We start from the raw sequence: 21792 nt of genomic DNA on the forward strand, positions 1-21792 counted from the left end.
GTTTCCTCTGATTTCCAGCAAGTGCCAAGCCACTTTGGTCAAAGCACAGAATCTTTTTTTTTTTTTTTTTAATGTTTATTTTTGAGAGAGAGAGACAGAGTGCAAGCGGGGAAGGAACAGAGAGAGACACAGAATCGGAAGCAGGCTCTGGCTCTGAGCTGTCAGCACCGAGACCAATGTGGGTAGAGCTGGAAGTCAGGAACTGTGAGATCATGACCTGAGCCAAAGTTGGAGGCTTAACCGACTGAGCCACCCAGGTACCCCTCAGAATCTTAAGTAACGTTTCAAAGAATTGTGAAGCATGTTATTTGGACAATGAAGGATGTGAATGTTACCTGAATAGGTCCTCTTACAGCCTGCTGCCCTCATTACTTGAGGCACCAATTCTCAAACGATTGGGTCTCTGGACGCTTTACACTCTATCAAGGGCCCTATAGAGCCTTTACTTATGTGAATTATATCTGATTATATCATATTACATATTAAAACTGAGATATTTTCAAAATATCATTCCAAATCAAGACAACAAAGTGTACTTTTTTGTTGTTTCCTCATAAACTCAAAGAAAAGTTCAAGATTTCAAGATGTTTTTGCTTTTGTTTTTTTTTTTTTAAATAATGAGGTTACAGTTATCCTGGCAGGTACGATCAAAGACAGCTAAATTACAGTAGTGAGAACAAATTAACTTTATTAATCTCTATAGAAACGTACATATGGATACTTAAACCTACTACCATAGAAAACACAATACAGGCATTCTATTAGAGTGATGACACCATTCACGTCAAATGGCCTCTGGAAATTTCCGTTGTACAGTCGTGAGACAACGGAAGTGAAAAAGGCAAATCATGTCTTTTTACCCTAATGGAAATAGTTTTGACCTAGGAGACCCCTTGAAAGGATCTTAGAAACATCCCAAGACCTGGCGGACCACGATTTGAAAACCAATGTAATCGATTAGTTTTAAAGTCACTTCCCATTTCCTATTACTAGTGAAGTGTATTTTCTCTGGTGAATATTTTGTTTTCGTTCCCGGACCACCCTCTGAGAACCGCTGACCTAAAGTAACCACAAGACAGACCCAGGGAAATCCAAAGCGACAAGCCCGCGGGATGCGCCGGGGGGCGCTCTGCTTACCACCGAGCACTTTTGAAAACGCCCCCTGAACTTGCAAGCAACGCCGGGTCTAGAAACCAGTCCAAAACCTGCCACCCGCACGCCAAGGCGGGGCCAGAACTGGCTGCAGGCGGCCGGGCTCGCCCGAGGCTCCCGGCTGAAGCTGCGGCGGCTCGGGAAGCACCCACGGATCGCCCGCCCGCCGCAGGTAGGCCGGCCCCCGGGGAGGAGGAGCGCGGCGGGTGCTCCCCAGGTAGCCGCCTCCGCCCTCCCTCTCCCACTGCTCTGCTCCGCGGCCTCTCGGGATCAAGGCAGGAACTTAACGCCGCGCGTCCCCGGGCGCCCCTCCGCAGACCCCAGGCGCTTCCACGGCCCGAACGCGGAGGCCACTCCGGCCTTGCGAAGAGAGAGGCCGGGATTGTCGCCGAGATTTGGGGGTCGGGGACGCCGGGACGGAGGGTCTGGCGGCCGCAGGGACCACCCGCCGACGGGGCTTCGGCCCTGGAACTGCAGGAACATGCGCCCAGAGCCTCAGGTGCGGGGCCCGACGGCTTGGCTAGGGCCGGGAATGGGTTTCTCAGAGCGGGGCCCCCTCGGCGGACCGGGTCCGATTGGAACTGAAGGTAGAGGGCTGCCCGCGGCGACAGGTGTCCGCTCAGCAGTCGGCAGAGCACCGGGGGCGCAGCATTTGTCACTAGGCACTCTCGGAGCCGCTTTCCGGGCGCGGGTCGGGCCCGGGTGACCGAAACCCGAGAGCGGGGCGCAGTCGGGCGGTTGCTGGGAGCGCAGCAGGTGGGTGACTCAGTTCCCACGAAAACTCAAAGCGCTGAGCCAGGGGCTTTTTTGACTTTTTGCTGTTGTTATTTTGTTTCAGTTTGTTTGGCAGTTACCAGACTATGTTTACACTTCTGGTTTTTCTCAGCCAACTGCGCATAGTTACCTTCGCGTTTCCTCATTGCACAAGAAGTCCAAAGGAGTCTGGGCATGCTGGAGAAGAAGGTAAGCATGGCCTCCGTTCCGAGGAACCCCCCCCCCCCCACCCCGGAAACCCGAGCCACGTATTACAGATCTCCAGCGAGAAAGTGTAGTCTTTGAAATTACATGCCCCCATCAATCATAAAAAGCACCAAAATATCCCTTAGTTTAATTTGTGGTTTATTTGGCAATGTTGTGGTTATGTTGGGTACAATTTATACAAATTTATTTCTGTAGGTTACTTTTGATAAATATATATTTAAGACCTTGTTTGTGGTTCACTGAATGGAAAGCCTGTTTCACCTTCTGAAAATCAGTGAGTGCCGTTTTTCTAGATGAGGCTATGTGGTAATTATAATGAGCATAATTACTTGTTCTTCCTGGAAAGATGGACAAGGAGTCCAGGATCTAGTCTGGACTTGTGAGAAGACCCTGGGCAAGTTACTTAACCCTTCTCCACTTGAATTTCTTCCTCTGTAAAATGATGGGAGTGGGGAGCAGAACGATCCCTGAGGTGCTTTTTGACATCAAATTGTCTGATTATCTGGATGAAGTCAGATGGTTGTGGGAAGACTAGGCTTGGGGCTGGCTAACCTAGAATTTCATACCTTGCGGGTTCCAGGTCATAAACAGACTGGTTCCTGATCACATTTTAAACGTCTATCTTAGACAAAAACAGACAAGAGGGGTGCCTGGGTGGCTCAGTTGGTTAAGCTTTAGACTCTTGGTTTCCGCTCTCTTGGTTTAGGTGAGTTCAAGCCCCACATTGGACTCTGTGCAACAGTGAGGAGCCTACTTGGGATTCTCTCTCTCTCCCTCTCTTTCTGCCCCACCCCCACTTGCACTGTCTCTGTCTCTCTCAAAATAAATAAACTTAAAAAAAAGAAAAGTCAGAAAAGAAAAAAAATTGGCTTTGGTTTCAGCATCCTTCTCTCTGCCTAGACATTATGCTGCCCTACCCAGTGCCAATATTTTGGATCTACTTCGTTCTCCACACATTCCTGTCCGTTGTTCCTTCTCATCAGATCTAGTCTCAGCTCATTTTCATTTGGGAAGGATCTGTTACACTAATACTCCTGGATAACTTATTAATGATTAATAAAGCTGAGTGTATTAAACCTTCCAGGAGGGTGTGTGTCTGTGTGTGCATGTGTGTGTGTGTATTTTAAGATAGGACATCTTAACCCAAAAGGATAGGTATCTTAACCCAAAGGAGTCAAACCCTAATAGCAGAATTCTAGGCAATGGATAAGCTAGCTAGTGAGTATAGGGACAGATTTTAGAAGGAGATCCTTCTCGGTGCCTCCCAAATTACACCGCATATGTAAGATTGAAGGTCTACACTCAGTGGGACCAGGTGCTGATCCCCAGTATGCTTATGAGTATATTCATTCATTCACATAATACAGACATAAAAGACATTCTCAAGGACATCACAGACTATGGAAGGAATTTAGAGATCATACTCGAGTGCAGAAGACTGGAAATATCTGTGGGAAATGTAAACAAGAAATCCTGTATTTCTTAAGTTTGTTTGTTTATTTATTTATTTATTTATTTATTTATTTATTTATTTAGAGAGAGCATGTGGGGGAAGGGCAGAAAGAGAGGGAGAGAGAGAATCCCAAGCAGGCTCGGAGGTGTCAGTGTGGAGCCCATTGTGGGGCTCAATCCCACAAACCTCAAGACCACACCTGAGCTGAAATCAAGAGTCAGATGCTTAACTGATTGAGCCACCCAGGTGCCCCAAGGAATCCTATATATTTAAAGAGCTAATTTGTTCAGTTAGTAATCACTTTATTATCACATACTATGTGCCAGGCCCAATGCTAGGTGCTGGAGATACAGCAGTGAAAGACTAGTCCCTGCCCTGGAAGACCTCTTCATCTGGCAAAGAGGGTAGGATGTAAAGAGATAATCTCCATAAGCTCTGTGACAGAGGTAGGGACAGAGAGCTCCAGAGAGAGGAAAGAATAGCAGTAACTCTGTCTCTGGAGAGTTGTATGGCACAGAAGCCAATAATAAGTGGCGATATGAAAAGTAACCAGGAAAATAAAGGACCTTCAGCTAAACTCTGATAAAGCCCAAGGGTGGAGTTGAAATGACTTAAAAGGAGTTTATTTAGAAAACATGGCATGAGAGGGAGCAAATAAAATCCCTGGGTTGGTGGGTTTGAAACATCGGAAAGCAGAGACAGCCTCTTAGGACAGCCTTAACTGGGAGAAATCAACATGGGAAGAGAACCTGAGGAGGCAAATACAAAAGTACTAAGGACCGCATATCCTCCAGCAATGAGCGGAGGGAAAATAGGAACTCTCACAGGAAGTCCCGAATGCCCCAGGACCAGGAGGTTTGCTTCTTTGGATAACAAACAAATTCACAGTTACATAGGACCCAAACAACAAAGGACAGTATTTCTCCTAAGATCAAAAGGGTGGCAGGAACAAGTTTAATGAAGCACTGAAAGTCTGAGGTCAACCACTGATGGAATCAGAACTTTCACACTCAGGGAAGTGGCAAACAGCAGCCCCTGGAGGCCATGTTTAATTTGGGGGTGAAGATTTTACTGGCATAAGTATCATCCCAAGAACAATTAAAATGTTTATGATTCTCTCTTTCTTACTTTCCTTTCAAGTTGAAAGTAGTTCTATTGAATCCCATCTGGAGGGCACAGAGTATTTTTAAAAAAATTTTTTAATGTTATTTTATATTGGGGGGGGGTTGCAAAGAGAGCCAGAGACAGAATTTGAAGGAGGCTCCAGGCTCCAAGCTGTCAGCACAGAACCAGATGTGGGGCTCAAACCCACAAGCTGTGGAGTCATGACCTGAGCCAAAGTCAGACACTCAACCAACTGAGCCACCCAGTTGCCCATGGAGAGCAGAGTATTTTTATAATTCAAATAACCTGCTTGAAGGAAAGACCAACAGTGAGAAATTTGCATTGCTTTCTTAGCCAATAAAATGTAAAGATCTAACCACATCTGAGAAATAGCAATACAAAAGCAGATTTCTAATTCTCCATTCTAAAATTAGATTTCATGTAGTAAGTATAGCTAAGTTAGGCAGGCCATGAGTTACTTCATCACTGGTTTAGTATTTTAAACCTACAATAAACTGAGTAATACCAGATTATACCTATGAATTGTTTTAACTAGTAGAATTTAGATCCAAGAGTGTCTTCCCAACATAGAAAAGTTGAGTTCATCCATTCATTTAGTAAAGTTTTTTGAGTGCCTCGTATGTGTCAGGAACTGCATGCCTACTTGAGTGAAATTTTTTCTTCTAGTGAGGGAAACAGTGGTAACAAGTAAGTGGGTAACACATATAAAACACCTGATGGTGATAAGTGCTATGGAGAAAAACAAAGTATAGTAAGGGACAGGGGAGTGCCAGAGGTGGGTGGGTGGGGATGGGAGTTAAGCTAACATTGAACAAAATCCTAAAGGAGATGGAAGAACAAACTGAAAGAAGAAAGTTCTGTTCAGGAGAAATAGCAAGTACAAAGGTGCAATGGAAGCCAGTGAGGCTACAACACAATGTTAAAAACAGACTGTAGGGAAGCAAGGCAACCCCTTCGAGGGCCAATGTAAGAATCCCAATGAGAGATGATGGTGACTTGGAAATTTTTTCATTTTGTCTCTATTTGGTAGTAGCATAAAATCTATAAGAAGACGAGGGAGAATAAAGAATAGAAAGATTTCATCATACTGGTTGCCTTTTAGAATATTTTTTTCTTTTCTTTTCCTTTTAGAGAGAGAGAGAACATGAGCAGGGGAGAGGGGCAGAGGGAGAGAGAATCCCAAGCAGGTTCCATACTCAGCACAGAGCCCAACTTGGGGCTCGATCCCATGACCCTGGGACCAGGATCTGAGCCAAAATCAAGAGTCCAACACTCATCTAGGGGCGCCTGAGTGGCTCAGTCAGTTGAGCGTCCAACTTTGGCTCAGGTCAGGATCTCGCAGTTTGTGAGTTTGAGCCCCGCATTGGGCTCTGTGCTGACACCTCAGAGCCTGGATCCTGTTTCAGATTCTGTGTCTCCCTCTCTGTGGCCCCTTCCCCACTCATGCTCTGTCTCTCTCTGTCTCTCAAAAATGAATAAACATTAAAAAAATTTTTAAAAAAAGGGAGTCCAACACTCATCTGACTGAGCCACCCATGCACCCCTAGAATATTTCTGAAAACAGTTATCAACAGTGATTCCATTCTAGCTTCCCCACCACCTCAGTCCAAATAGCCCATACATGTTATTTATAACATAGATATGTATATGCTGGAATCGTGCAGGCAAATAGAAACTTAATGTAAACCACATAAATAATTTAAAATTTTCTTTTTTTCTTTTATTTTTTTTAATGTGTTTTCATTTTTGAGAGAGAGACAGAGCATAAGGCAGGAAGTGGCAGAGAGAGATACACACAAAGACTCTGAAGCAGGCTCCAGGCTCTGAGCTATCAGCAAAGAGCCTGATGCAGGGGGCTGCAAGATCATGACCTGAGCCAAAGTCGGGACACTTAACCTACTGAGCCACCCAGGTGCCCCCAAAATTTAAAATTTTCTAATAACCTTATTAAAAATGTAAAAATAATTGATAAAATTATATGTCTTTCATATATTTAATTTAAGCCATTATATCCTAAATATCATTTCCAAATATAAGCAATATAAGACACTGATATATTTCACTTTTTTAATTAAGTCTTTCGAATCCAGTGCATATTTTACATTTATAGCACATCTCAATTCAAATTGGCCGTAGTTCAGTTCTCAATAGCCATATGTGTGCCTAATGGCTATTGTATTGAACAAAATAGCTCTATAAGATTCAGACCTATTTGAAAAGGTGATTGATTAGTGGAAAAAAAATATCTTGGACAAGGTGTGACTGTTCTCAAGGGACTAAGAATAAATGGCTAACCTGAGATCATTCACAAATCAATATTAATCTTTCAAGCCATGCTCTCTCATTAGTACTCAGTATTTCAGTCGCCCACTTTAATATAGTCTTCCTTTATAGTAATGGTTAGCAGTGAGAAATACCAAATTCTTTTAAGCATTTGTCGTAGTTTTCACAGTTTCTGAATTCCAGTCTTGGTAATGTGACCTGGAACAAGATTTCTTTTTTTTTTTTTTAATGTTTATTATTTATGGTATGCATGAACACAGAAGGGAAGGGGCAGAGTCCCAAATAGGCTCCTCACTGTCAGTGCAGAGCCCCATGTGGACTTGATCAGGAATCGTGAGATCATGGCCTGAGTGGAAATCAAGAGTCAGTCGCTTAACCGACTGAGCCACCCAGGTGCCCCAGGAGCAAGATTTTTTAAGCATTCTTTGTGTGATGCCAGAATGAGTTTTAAGTTTGTGGGTTTTTAAAATACTGCCATGGTGGGACATTTTGGTTTTGTGTCAACCGGTGCTAAACTCTATCATGTTTACCATTTACCTTCCCAGAAAAGATAGAGGGAGTCTTATAAAGTATTAGAGACACATATTTGGAGGGTAGGTAGAAGGAACTAATTCTTTAGGAGGGACTGAATGTCTTTTTTTTTTTAACATTTATTTATTTTTAAGAGAGAAACAGAGAGAGACAGAGCACAAGCGAGGGAGGGGCAGAGAGAGGAGAGAGAGGGAGACACAGAACCCAAAGCAGTCTCCAGGCTTGAGCTGACAGCAGCCAGCCTGACATGAGGCTTGAACTCACAAACCATGAGATCATAACGTGAACCACCCAGGCATCCTGGGGCTGAATGTCTTTTAATTAATCTTGTAATTAACTTATAATTTTATTTACTTAGAAGTTTAAAATTTTATAAGTTTTTAGTATAAACTTGCTCTAAAATTTTTAATATATTGGGATGCCTGGGTAGCTCAGTTGGTTGGGCATCCGACTTTGGCTCAAGTCATGATCTCATACTTTGTGAGTTTGAGTCCTACGTTGGGCTCTGTGCTGACAGCTCAGAGCCCGAAGCTTGCTTCAGATTCTGTGTCTCCCTCTCTCTCTTCCCCTCCCCTGCTCGTGCTCCATCTCTCTCAAAAATAAATAAACAATGGGGCGCCTGGGTGGCTTGGTCGGTTAAGCGTCTGACTTCGGCTCAGGTCATGATCTCACGGTCCATGAGTTCGAGCCCCGCGTCGGGCTCTGTGCTGACTGCTCAGAGCCTGGAGCCTGTTTTGGATTCTGTGTCTCCCTCTCTCTCTGCCCCTCCCCTGTTCATTCTCTGTCTCTCTCTGTCTCAAAAATAAATAAACGTTAAAAAAAAATTTTTTTTTAAATAAATAAACATTATTATTATTTTTTTTAAATTAGGGGCGCCTGGGTGGCTCAATCACTTGAACATCCAACTTTGGCTCAGATTATAATCTCACAGTTCATGGGTTTAAACCCCAAATCAGGCTCTGTGCCAACAGCTCAGAGCCTGGAGCCTGCTTTGGACTCTGTCTCCCTCTCTGTCTCTTCCCCTTCCCTACTCACACTCTGTCTCTCTCTCTCTCTCTCTCTCTCTCTCTCTCTCTCAAAAATAAATAAACATTAAAAAAATTTTTGATTAAAAAAATTAATATAAATGTATGAATTTATAATTTTAAAACATAAAAAGATCTTAGTAATTATTTAGTTCATTTTCCAATTTTACAAACGAAGAAATAGCAAACCAGAGATGTAAGTGACTATCCCAGGATACACAGCCAATAGCTAAGCCAAATCAAAACCGAGAATCTCTGTCTTCTCTTAGTCCAATACTCTGTCCATGACACCAAACTAATTTTTCTCAGTCAAGTAATAGAGAGCCAACCCTTTAGAAGTAGAATAGTCTGACCTGTCATTTCTTGGAAATGTTATTGTCTGGAGGGAAAAGTGATATTTAAATAATTTTAATTTATGCTAATAATTTGGACATAAATCAAAATTATACTTATGCTAGTATATGTATTTCATATATAACAGAAATTATTTTTACTGGTGAGATTTCTTTTTGTCAGGACTTAAAACTATACAAGAAAATTTGGTATAATCTTACATCAAGAGAATTATTCACTTTTCCACAGTTAAAACAGAAATTTTCTGCCCTATTTTTATCAACCTTTGAAATCTTTCTATTTCTTTATTAGTCTTCACATCAAAAGAAGAAGCAAACCTTTTCATACGTAGACACCTCCTATACAATAGATTTGATTTGGAGCTCTTCACGCCCGGTGACCTAGAAAGAGAGTGCATAGAAGAACTTTGTAATTATGAGGAAGCCAGAGAAATTTTTGTGGATGAAGACAAAACGGTAATTTGGTTGATAATGTTAATTGACTGGAAATTATTATTATTAAATGATACTTAAAGTGTCACTCTCAGTCAGCAGAGATTTTATGGTTAAAATAAAATCAAGATTGTATACCTGTTACCCCTCTTTACTTCTTTAAAATGATAATTAAGCTATTTAAACTTGGTTTTTATATTTAATTAAATGGGCTTGTAGTAATTAGCAAGTTGTCAATTATGCTGTGATTTTGTGTGTTTAATGTTTATTATATTCAAAAACAATTATAAGGCAGAGTGAATTAAATTTTAAGATATTATTTGAGTTAGTTCTCGGACTCTTAGTTAGCTTCAATCATTCTAGACTCAGAAATTTTCCTATCAGTGACCTTATCTTTTCTGATTACTGTTATGTATTAACAATCTATTATGTCAACTGCTCTGCCAAAGAGTGAAGATACAAAATATATAGTCTGCATTCAGGAGTTTATTGTTTGGTATATCTGTGTAATTCAAGGGAAAAAACTTTCAGAAGTTCTCCCTTTTTTAAATTTATTTTGAAGGGGGTGGGGAGGGACAAAGAGGGAGAATCCCAAGCAGGCTCTACACTGTCATTGCAGATCCCGACTCAGGGTTCGATCTCATAAACCATGAGGTCATGAACTGAGCCAAAATCAAGAGTCAGACACTCAACTGACTGAGCCACCCACATGCCCCCTAGATGTTCTCCTTTAAAATAGAATTAAATCCTATCTATTAATCTTGGAACAGTACAAAAAAAAATGGACAGCACTATCCCTGTATAACCTGGCACATTCTTAAAGAATGTTAAGTGATCCAAATTCTTTACTTTTGTAAATTAAATAACAGCTCCTTTTTCCCTTCCTCAAGAGTCCTGTTTTACTCTTTGGTCAATAAGAGCTCCAGGTATCCTTCAAATGCAGGTATTAATGGAACTTAGTTCCTTTTTCTTCTAAAATTGCTCCCAGCCTCTCATTCCCCACTGATATCTGCCACATCTTTTGGAGAAGGAAAACAAAGTCTGTACTTTGTAGTTGTGCCTGTTGAAATTTTATTCTGTTTGTCACAAACCCATTGAATGATTTTATCATGGTTCCTTAAAATCTGCTTCATTCTCTCAAGAAACACTGAACTTACAGAATCTCAGGGATGTCTTTCTCAATCAATACCTTTCAATAAAATCTAGCAAACTTAGGGCCCACCTAGCACAGAAAAGTTCAGACTCCTTTTCAAACTTGGTAATGGGTCCACGGTTTCAGCTCCCACCTTTGGTGCTGTCACCGACCCACTGATAGTTTCACCTGATGCCTGAGTGGGGACTCTGAGCAGGTGAAGGGAGAACGGCAGGGTACAGCAGTGGGGAGCTGGCACGGCCAGTAATCCCGTGACCAATTTCAGAGTTGGGAGAAACAGTGGTGGGTGTTAGTGCTTTAGTTAGAATGAGTCACACCCTCTAGCTTGAATAAACTGGTATTTTACCTGTGGCACATGCCAAGAATTTACCACCTCTGTGTGGGTCATTGGGACCAAATGAAATGATAATAAAACAATGAAATAAACTTGGCACGTTTGCTTTTCTCTTAGTTGGCATTTTGGCAAGAATATTCCATCAAAGGACCAACCACAAAATCAGGTAAAGCAAGAATTGACCAAATTTAATGTTTTTCCCACCCTCTCTCTGTTATAATACATTTTAGTTTCATTGCTTGAGTTTGGTTGTTGCTCAACATACATACCTTGTAAACCCAGGGAAGACTTCTCAATTATACACTGGGCTATCTAAGACAGAGGAAGCCATGTTCATCTTTACACACTGAAAATCAAGTTTGGTGAGATACTAGGGAAATGAGATAATAGGCTTAAAGGTGTTTTAAACAACTCAGCTAAGTCGAGACTTGCACAGAATAAAAGTAGGACTCCCATTAGTTCCAAGTAGTAAGCTATTTTAATTTTTTTTTCTCTTTTACCATTGCAAGTGAGTGGAATACTTCTGCTACTAGGTAAATTAAGAGTGTTAGAATTAAGTAACTTCTACAGAGGGGAGATCCTTTATTTTATCCATATTTATCATTTGTAGCTGCTTTTTAGTCAAGTCTTTTTTGCCAACTCTTTCATTCCCCTCAGGTAGAGCCCCAGCTCTGAGGAGACTTTATTACATTGCTATGCTAGTGTTTCTTAGTACATTTATCTGTGTATTTAATACTGAAATGTGCCTAGTTAGACAAAGAATGTTTTGTTTAGTATTTTTTTAAGTTTATTTACTTATTTAGTAATCTCTACACCCAACATGGGGCTTGAACTCATGACCCTGAGATCAGGAGCCACCTGTTCTTCCAACTTGGCCAGCCAGGCACCCTAGAATATGTTTAGTCTTAAATACTATTCATTTAATATGATCTATTTAAAGTAAATGAGGGGCACCTGGGTGGCTCAGTTGGTTGAGCATCCAACTCTTGATTTCGGCTCAGGTTGTGATCCTAGGGTCGAGGGATTGAGCCCCATGTTGGGCTCCACGCTGAGTGTAGAGCCTGCTTGGGATTCTCTCTCTGTCTCTGGAAATAAAGAAATAAACTTAAAAAAAATTAAATAAAATAAATGAAACTATAACTAGGACTTTTAGGAAGTGCCATTTACAAATTTTTCGGGTCATGTCACTAACACAAAGACTTTTTAGAAAAATCAATATTATTAGATGCTTAATAGTATGTTTAGATCCAGTGTTAAATTTATTGAAATCATAGGTAGTGCTTTCCAGTTAGTATATATTTTTAATTATTTTAAAATATTAAATAAATATTAACTAAATGACTTCTCTTAAGATGGCAACAGAGAAAAAATTGATGTCATGGGCCTTCTGACTGGATTAATTGCTGCTGGAGTATTTTTGGTTATTTTTGGATTACTTGGTTACTATCTTTGTATCACCAAGTGTAACAGACAACAATATCCAGGGTAAGTACCAAGTAAAAACATTTAATTCACTATTATACATTCTATATTGTTATTTTATTAAAAATTTTTTTGTAATGTTTATTTATTTTGAGAAAGAGAGAGTGTAAGCATGGGAGGGACCGAGAAAGGCGGGGAGAGAGAATCCCAAGCAGGCTCTGCACTGCCAGAGCAAAGCCCGATGCAGGGCTTGATCCCACGAACCACAAGATCATGACCTGAGCTGAAACCAAGTATCAGATGCTTAACCAAGTGAGCCACCCAGGCACTCCTCTATGTCGTTATTTTTAAATGGATAAAAGTGGCTGCCTGTTTTTTTTAAGTAATTTTTTTTTTTTATTTTGGAATAACTTTAGATATACAGGAAAGTTGCCAAGATAATACAGAGTTTTCCCATCCTTCATCCAGTTTCTCTCATTGTTAACATCTCACATCTCACACTCCCAGAGAACATTTGTAAAACAAACAAACCAACACTGGTATGTTACTGTTAACTAAACTTTAGACCTTATTCAGATTTCACCAATTTTGCCATTCATGTCCTCTTTCTGCTCTAGGACACAGTCAAGATACCACACTGCATTTAATTGACATGTCCCTCTGGTCTCCTCTAGTCTGTGACAGGTTTGGTTGCCTAATTTAACACTTACATAAACAATCTATTGACGCTATTTCCAAGGTCCTTCAAAAGAATATAAGAGAATTCACAAGTGTCAACTTGAGTGTTTAATATTTCCTTCTCAAGCAGGAGGCAGATACCAGTGTCCTCACATTGTTTCCAGAAGCAGGAAGTCCCATCATTTACTCCCGAGTCCCAGTATGAGCAGATCTAGCCATGTGGCTACCCAATGAAATCAGTGTAACTCGTTTTAAATTCAAACATTTTTATTGATATTTTAAATAAAAATGAATGAAATAAAATGGTTACCACTTGAAGATAATAGCACATTAATAAAGCTTCATAAGGCTTCATAAAAGCCATAATTGTTTAGATAATAGAATCTCAGCATCCTCATAAAAATGAAGTTATTCTCTTCTACATTATCTCTATTACCTTCTCAGTAAGTGTAGGTGAGTAAGTGTAACAATAACCTCATTTAAAAAAAAGTACTAAGTGCTAAACAGGCTATTTGAAATTGATGCTTACATATCCCTATTCACACTTCCAAAATCTATGAAAAGCTCATGACCATGACCAGGTGATGAAAGAGTTAGGCAAATGGTGGTGATGGTTGAATAACATTGTGAATATAATTAATGCCACTAGGTTGCAACACTTAAAAATGGTTAAAAATGGCAAATTTTATGTTATATATATTTTGCCACAATAAAAATTTTTTCTTCATCGTAAGTTAAGAGTTTAGGACAACAAATGTGGAATTAGGATTCATCTACTGGAGAATAAAAACTAAAGCCATGGGGTGCCTGGCTGACTCAGGTTGGTAAAGCATGTGACTGTTGATCTCAGGATCATGACTTTGAGCCCCACGTTGGGCATAAATATTACTTAAAAAAAAAAAACTGAAGCCACGAGAGTAGGCAAATATTGTAAGTGTGACGAGAAGACAGATGGAAAAGGACAGAGCCTTCAAGGATGCCCACAACAAAGGTGCAGAAAGAGGGTGGAGGACAGGGGCAAGATATATTGTAATTCTATCCCCAAGCTGGAATTCCTGAACAGCTCCCTGAGGCATTAACGTGACCTGTGCGCATGGACAAAGGAGTTTGTCAGAGAGCTCTGTAAATCCTGGAAAATTTTGAGAAACGAGAGAAAGTAAGGAAGAACTTATTTAATTCTTCTTAAGCCACTATCTTTTAAGCTGAGAGACTTCTATTAATTTACCTTATTTAATATAGAAAATGAGCAAGGTCTTTCCATTTTCTAGGACTTTTGACTAATATTTTATTCAGGGTGGCTTTCTCCACAAGTAGGGGAGGGAGTCCTGTAAACTCACAGGCTAGTGAAGATACAGGCAAAATTGACTATGGAGACTCTTCTTGCCTTTTATCTTTCTTTTCCACCCCATTCATAATGTCTTTCCCAAAAAGTTCATGTATACCCTCATGTTTAATAATTGCACTCAAGGTCTGTGATAGCCTAGCCATTATTCAGTGTCCTCATGCATGGCGTTTTCTTCTCTTTTGTTTTTCTTCATTTTTCTACTTTCTGCACCACTACATCTTCTTACCTTATGCTTTTTTTTTTCTCTGAAATCTTGTAGCTTCTTCCCTGCTTTAGGTTAGAAGCAGAATACAAAGGTAGCAAAGTAGTGCCATTATTATGTATGTTTTCTGTGTATGTTGTAAAATTTAAAAACCCTGAATATCTCTTATTTTATTTTTTAAAGTTTATTTATTGAAGTAATCTCTATACCCACCATGGGGGCTTGAACTCTTGACTTTGAGATCAAGAGGTCCTATGCTCTACCGACTGAACCTGCCAGGCACCCGTAATATCTCTTTATTTTGTATTTTTGAATGTATATCCATTTTTGAGAGACAGAAAAAGAGTACAAGGGGGGAGGGGGAGGCAGAGAGGGAGACAGAGGCTCTGAAGTGGGTTCCATGCTGACAGCACAGAGCCCGACACAGGGCTCGAACTCAAGAACTGCAAGATCAAGACAAATAAAGTTGCTTCCTGGAAAGGTAAAAAAAAAAAAACTGCAAGATCATGACCTGAGCCAAAGTCCGATGCTCAGCCGAGTCACCCAGGTGCCCATCTCGTATTTTGAAAGCAATATTAGTGAGGTGCCTGGCTAGCTCAGTCCATAGAGTGTGTGGAGTCTTGATCTTGGGGTTGTGAGTTCAAGCTCCACATTGGGTATAGAGATTACTAAGAATAAATAAATAAACTTTAAAAAATCATAAAAAAATAAAAGTAGGATTAGTTATTAATGTTAGTGTAGTATAATGCTATACAGTTCATACATCAGTTTTACATCTGTTTTCTCACTTTGATCCCCAGAACAACCTTTTGAATTTTAGGGGACATTAAAAACTAGGTTTATGAGATATTCTCTTATTTGGGGATTAACTTTTAAACACTTACTAAAGTACTTTTCATCTATTATCCCAAGAAATTCTTCTAGCAGAGTTATTTGTTCTCTTTCTGTATTTTGCAAGTCGGGAAGTGGGGGAAGGGTGAGGAAATATTTAAGAAAGAAAAAAGTAAAAAATAAGATTATTGTCAGAAAAGTTGTCTCATTCCTCTGTCCAAACATACCAAGAAATGGGAAATAAGATCTTTTCATTTCTTAGTTCCTGTATTTTATGGAGAAAAATGGGCATAAGATGATGTCAGTTTATTTGAAATGTTATTGGTGCATACTTTTTGATATGAATCATTTAAGATGTATATAAGAAATCACTGTGTAGATTATTTAATAATTTTTATATTGTCTCTATATCTTTAAAGTTTGTTTGTTTTGTGAGAAAGAGAGAGAGGGCATGAGCGCGTACACTCACGCACAAGCAGGAGTGGGGCAGAGACAGAGGGAGAGAGAGAATCCCAAGCAGGCTCCATGCTGTCATCTCAGAGCCCAATGTAGGGCTCAAACCCATGAACTGTGAGATCATGACCTGAGTCGAAATCAAGAGCCTTACATGTAACCGACTGAGCCACCCATGTGCCTCTGTCTCTATATCTTAAAATTTGAAAGTAGACACAGAAAATTTTATTTGTTCAAATAAAACACTTGTCTCTCCTATTCTCTGTCAGCAAACAAATAGAACTTTTGGTCATAAGCTAATGAATGTGGCAAGTGACTAGCCTACCATGACTATGTTCCAGATTTCTGGCAGAGGAGGAATTGTGTGAAGCCCTCTAAGTAAGCTTGTGATGGATGCTCTCAGTCACCCCCAGCTAACTGAAAGGCTAGTCATCCTGTCTCCTTCCCTCTAGTTTCATATCTCATTATTACCTCCAAGGAAAAGGTGTTCCAAGGTGCAAATTGACTGCCTTGGTTTGGAAAAGTTTCCAGTATTTTGCATCTGCTTAACTCTTGTTAGGAAGAATATTGTAAATATTGTCTAGAAGTTGGGGATTAACCTATGAATTCTAACTATCTTGTCAGCCATAGCTCTATGAACTTGATTTACACATTAAGTGCTTCATGTACAGCCCACTTCACAGTCTAAACCAATAAATTTACTAATGTTTAAATTATAATTGGTAATTCAATAGTGAGAAGGGAAAACAAAGGTTCATAACACCAGACCCGTGTTGCATATTAATTTTCATTGTCTGGTGTAGCTGACAAAGTTTTGTGAAAATGGTGGGGCTTGAACTAGGCCATATTTTTTAAAATTGTTGGTCTTAGGTCAGTGGAGTGCAGAAAAGACAATAATCTGAGAAAGCAAACAATGCCAGTGAAAGCACAGAGGCAGGACAGAGAATTCATTGCACATAGTACTTTCGCAAGAGCAAAAAGCTGTAAAAAATAAGGTGAGGCCAGGATAAGGGAGGCTCTAAAAAGAAGGCATGGAGTTGAACTTGACTCAGTGGAAAGTAGGCTTCAGGTTACACTTTTGCAGGGAAGAGGGACATGACAGAAGTGCTGTTTAGGAGGAATGGACCAGGCAGCAGGACTGCAGGGGCAATAGGAGAGTGACAGGCATCACCTGTTGTGATTATCTCTGTGACATCACTTCCCTTGGCTTGGAGTAATGCTGCCTTTCAACAAGAAAGGATTTGGTTTCACAACATATTTTGAGAAAGTTCTCTGTCAGGAGTGGGAGAAAAAGGGAATTAGTATGTTTTGAGCCCTTATTATAGTGTTCCAGACACTGCTTAGATACTTTAAATATGACATCTTTCTGAATCCACACAATACAACTCTGTTGAGGTAGCTATTATTATCCACATTTTATTGAGGAGGAAACTGAGTTAGATTACTTGCCTTTGGTCACGTAGCTATGAAATGATAGGATCCAGTTTCATACCTGTGTCTGACTCCAAAACGCTTGCTCTTTCATCAGAGTTTATGTGTAAAATAAAACTGTTGTTATAGTAATAACAACAACTTTTATGAAAAGTTCAACTTTTGATAAGCCTTTGATCAACTTTTATCAACATAGTCAGTTGGGTTTTATAATATTGCCATTTTAACCTAAAATACTGCCTTTCTAGATCTAACCGCAGTCTCTCCGTTTAGTTCCTCAGCCAGCTATGTAAGAAGGGGCCGGCACACTCCCTCCATCATTTTCAGAAGACCTGAGGAGGCTGCCTTGACTCCATCACCACCTTCCGTAGAGGACACAGGATTACCTTCTTATGAACAGGCAGTGGCACTTACCAGAAAACACAATGTTTCCCCACCGCCACCATATCCCGGGCCAGCAAAAGGGTTTCGAGTATTTAAAAAGTCTATGTCGCTCCCATCTCACTAAGCCCATCATGATGGAAAAGGAGATTCCTGTTATTTGAATGGTTTGTTTTCCCTGAACCAAAGAGACATGTCATATCAGCCCTTTATGACAAACTCTAAGGAGCAAAGAAAGAATAAGCATGTGTACCACACCACAGAAGTTCTGTTGGCATCTTGGACCTGAACTTGATCATTATCAGCTTGATAAGAAACTTTGATTCCATGTCCTTGCAGTAAAGAAGAGAGCACTTTTTTGTTTATTTTAATGGTTCAAAAACTCTGTTATGGATGCCATAGCTAGAACTAGTAAATATCCTTTGTACAGATAAAGGTTATGGATTTCTTGCATTGAATATAAAAAAACTATTTCTGATCAGTAGATTACCAAAGTCAGCATATTGGACTCACCCTTTATTAGGATTTCTTTTTGGTTGGAAATACTTTACAAAATTTGATACTTCAGTATAAATTGGTGGCCTTAATCACTGCGTTTTACATTTTAAATAATTGCATAGTATTGAACCATAATTTGTAGGTTTTAGTTGTTAACAATTGCTGTCAGTCATGTTTTGCTATGGGGAGTAGGGAGTAATTTAAAGAAAAATCACTTGCTAGAGAGTTAGTTCTTCAGAGGGTATAGGGTTGCAATGGCAAGGATTTGCAAGGGCTGTAATACTGTCAAATAAATACATAGGCTTCAAATCTAGGAGTGACTAGAACTTGATAAAGTTGCCCATTCTACTGACATATCCATTTTCATTGCTAAATTATCTATGCATCACTATATATAATTATTTATCTTGAAAATGTGTTGAAGTTTATAAATAATAGTTTGAGAACCTAGAAAAATTAATTTACTTTTCTGCTATTAAAATAATGCTGACTAAGGGGCGCCTGGGTGGCTCAGTTGTTTGTCTGACTTCGGCTCAGGTCGTGATCTCACAGTTCGTGGGTTTGAGATCCACATCGAGCTCACTGCTATCAGCATGGAGCCTGCTTTGGATCCTCTGTCTCCCTCTCTCTCTGCCCCTCCCCTGCTTTGCTCTCTCTCAAAAATAAACATTTAAAAAAATAAAATAACCTTTTAAAAAATAATAATAATACCGACTAAAGTTATCAACAACCCCTTGTACCTCTTAATGTCTAGACCCAAAACACCATAAGTAATCGTTTTAACCTATACTTTTTGTCTCTTCTTCTGATTGTAGATATGACTAGTCTTCCTTAAGAATGTAGTAGAATATAAGCTATAAACCTCTGGAGTGAGTGTGTTTGCACACATTTATGTAAGTGGGTGTGGATGTAAATGTGAATTTGTTTTCTCTTTGCAGGAACTTAAGAAACAACATACTCCTGACAAATAAAATAGAAAATTCTGTTCTTTTTGTTTTGCTAGGCATTGCATTTTCCAATTATTTAAGACCATGTGTAAAATTGTATTTTGTTTTATAATTTTTACAGAAGTGAAACTAAAACCCACATGTATTTGGTAATTCCTTCCAATTAAATGTTTACAAAGTATAAATTATCATTACAATATGTGTGTGAGTGTATATGTCTCTTTTTTTTTATTTTTTTTATTTTTTATTTTTCAATGTTTATTTTTATTTTTGGGACAGAGAGAGACAGAGCATGAACCGGGGAGGGGCAGAGAGAGAGGGAGACACAGAATCGGGAACAGGTTCCAGGCTCTGAGCCATCAGCCCAGAGCCTGACGCGGGGCTCGAACTCACGGACCGCGAGATCGTGACCTGGCTGAAGTCGGACGCTTAACCGACTGCGCCACCCAGGCGCCCCTATATGTCTCTCTTTTAAGACAACATGATCTTAAGGCGGATATAAGCAAGACCTTAATCATTTCAGACTGCAACCGCTTTATCCTTCTAGATTATGGGATCTCTTCAGTTGCTTGGCACAAAGAAATCATCTAGCAAAATTTAGGTATAATTTTAAAAAGTAGTCTTTTTACTTTTTTATTTTTATTTTTTTAACATGAAATTTATTGTCAGTTGGTTTCCATACAACACCCAGTGTTCATCCCAACAGGTGCCCTTCTCAATGCCCATCACCCACCCTCCCTCCCTCCCACTCCCCATCAGCCCTCAGTTTATTCTCAATTTTTAAGAGTATTTTTATTTTTTTAAAGATTTTATTTTTAAGTAATCTCTACACCCACTGTGGGGTTCAAACTCACCCAAGGTCAAGAGTTGTATGCTCCACAAACTGAGCCAGCCAGGCACCCCAGGAAAAGAAGTCTTAAAAAATTTTTTTAATCTTTATTTTACGTAGGTTCCATGCCCAACGTGAGGCTTGAACTCACAACCTTGAGATCAAGAGTCACGTGCTCCACTGACTGAGCCAGCCAGGTACCCCAAAAGTAGTCTCTTTAAAGCGTCCTATATTACCTATAAAAATTTTGCCAGCACCTGGCTGGCTTAGTCAGTAGAACATGCAAGTCTTGATCTGGAGGTCATGAGTTTGAGCCCCACATTTGGTGTATAGATTATTTAAAAAAAAAAAGAAAATTACTATTAATCATACCTTGACTTTCCATAGGTACTTTTCTGATGTAACTTTGCACTTTGCCCTTATTTTAATTTTCTTTAAAATGTCAGAGGCAGGGGCAACTGGGTGGCTCAGTCAGTTAAGTATCCAAATTCAGCTCAGGTCATGATCTCATGGTTTGTGAGTTCGAGCCCCACATTGGGCTCTGTGCTGACAGCTTAGAGCCTGGAGCCTGTTTAGGATTTTGTGTCTCCCTCTCTCTCTGCCCCTCCTCCACTCACACTCTGTCTTTGTCTCTGTCTCAAAAATAAACATAAATAAATAAATAAATAAGAACTTTAAAAAAATAAAAAATAAAATGTCAGAGGCAAATTCTACTTTGCTCATTTTGTAGCAGTCAGACTGAGGTGTAGAAGGATAACTTGCCCTAAATCTAACATGTTGGTGAGAGCTAGGTTTAAAAAGGGCAAGCACACTTTTCCAGGCCCATCTCATACCTACAGAATTGTGCTGTCTCAAATTACAAAGAACAGGGAACTTATTACTTAATTCTAGTTCTGTATGAAAAATTGATGACCATTTGTCATATATACATAAGTGTATATAGGTATATATATATATGTATGTGTCTAGAATTGCATTGTCTCAAATTATGAAAAACAAGGATCTTATTACTTAATACTAAGTCTGTATGAGAAATTTATGAGCATGTCATCTATGTCATACATATGTCATACATAAACATATATAAGTACATATATTACACATAGGTGTACATATTCTCACACACATGTATTTCTTAGGATGAATAGAAATATAAGACAGGCACCTGGCTGGCTCAGTCAGAGGAGCATGCCTCTCTTAATCTCAGGGTCATAAATTCAAGCCCCACATTGGGTATACAGATTATTTAAATAAATAAACTTTTAAAAGAAAAGAAAAATATAAGATGTATCTCTTATTGAATCATAATTTGAAATATTCCTTGAACTTGTTTACTACCACTGACACACGAGAGTCTAATTGCAAAGCTAATTTCAGAAACTATGACAACCCCTCTCTCCCAGCAGTAGCCTAGATTTGTTATATGCCATCATTTAGGGTAAAACTGTTGCTCTAACTTGAATTAATCTAGAATTCATCACTAAGGTTGTGAAATCCCTGGTATTTGTAAAACATCCAATGTTGAGCTCATAATGCTTTATACAAAGGAAAATGTGGTATGAGACTACACCAAAATAAAATGCTTCTGCACAGCAAAGGAAACCATCAACGAAACAAAAAGACAACCCACTGAATGGGAGATATTTGCAAATGATACATCCGACAAGGAATTAATATCCAAAATATATAAAGAGCTTATACAACTCAACACTGAAAAAACAATCCAATTTAAAAGTGGGAAGAAGAACTGAACAGACATTTTTCCAAAGAAGACATACAGATGGAAAACAGACACATGAAAAGATGCTCAAAATGTCTAGCCATCAGGGAAATGCAAATCAAAACCACAATGAGATATCACCTTATACTTGTCAGAATGGCTAGTATCGAAAAAGACAAGAAATAAGTGTTGGCAAGGATGTGGAAAAAAAGGAATCTCATGGACTTTTTGTG

At 39.4% G+C, this 21792-nt stretch overlaps 2 protein-coding genes across 8 annotated transcripts in view; one reads left to right on the forward strand and one right to left on the reverse strand.

Annotated features, from left to right (window-relative positions):
• Positions 1–1336, reverse strand: part of CCDC73 (coiled-coil domain containing 73) — a 201398-nt gene extending 200062 nt beyond the window's left edge. For all 6 annotated transcript variants that reach the window (XM_047879374.1, XM_047879373.1, XM_047879376.1 and 3 more), the window contains exon 1: positions 1138–1336. The gene's annotated coding sequence lies outside the window, so the exon portion shown is untranslated. The remainder of the gene's footprint in view (positions 1–1137) is intronic.
• On the forward strand, positions 1208–18636 carry PRRG4 (proline rich and Gla domain 4). Of its 2 annotated transcripts, none has more exons than XM_047879387.1 (6): positions 1208–1324; positions 1991–2115; positions 9196–9359; positions 10940–10988; positions 12175–12307; positions 17458–18636. In XM_047879387.1, exons 2-6 carry the CDS (start codon positions 2013–2015, stop codon positions 17690–17692), a joined length of 684 nt encoding a protein of 227 aa, XP_047735343.1. In that variant the 5' UTR covers positions 1208–1324; positions 1991–2012; the 3' UTR covers positions 17693–18636. The 2 variants fall into 2 exon arrangements, with proteins under 2 accessions (XP_047735343.1, XP_047735342.1); XM_047879386.1 differs by lacking the exon at positions 1208–1324 and adding an exon at positions 1403–1651.
• The last annotated feature ends 3156 nt before the right edge of the window (positions 18637–21792 follow it).

This window comes from Prionailurus viverrinus, chromosome D1, assembly GCF_022837055.1.
Source record: "Prionailurus viverrinus isolate Anna chromosome D1, UM_Priviv_1.0, whole genome shotgun sequence".
Lineage (NCBI taxonomy): Eukaryota > Metazoa > Chordata > Mammalia > Carnivora > Felidae > Prionailurus > Prionailurus viverrinus.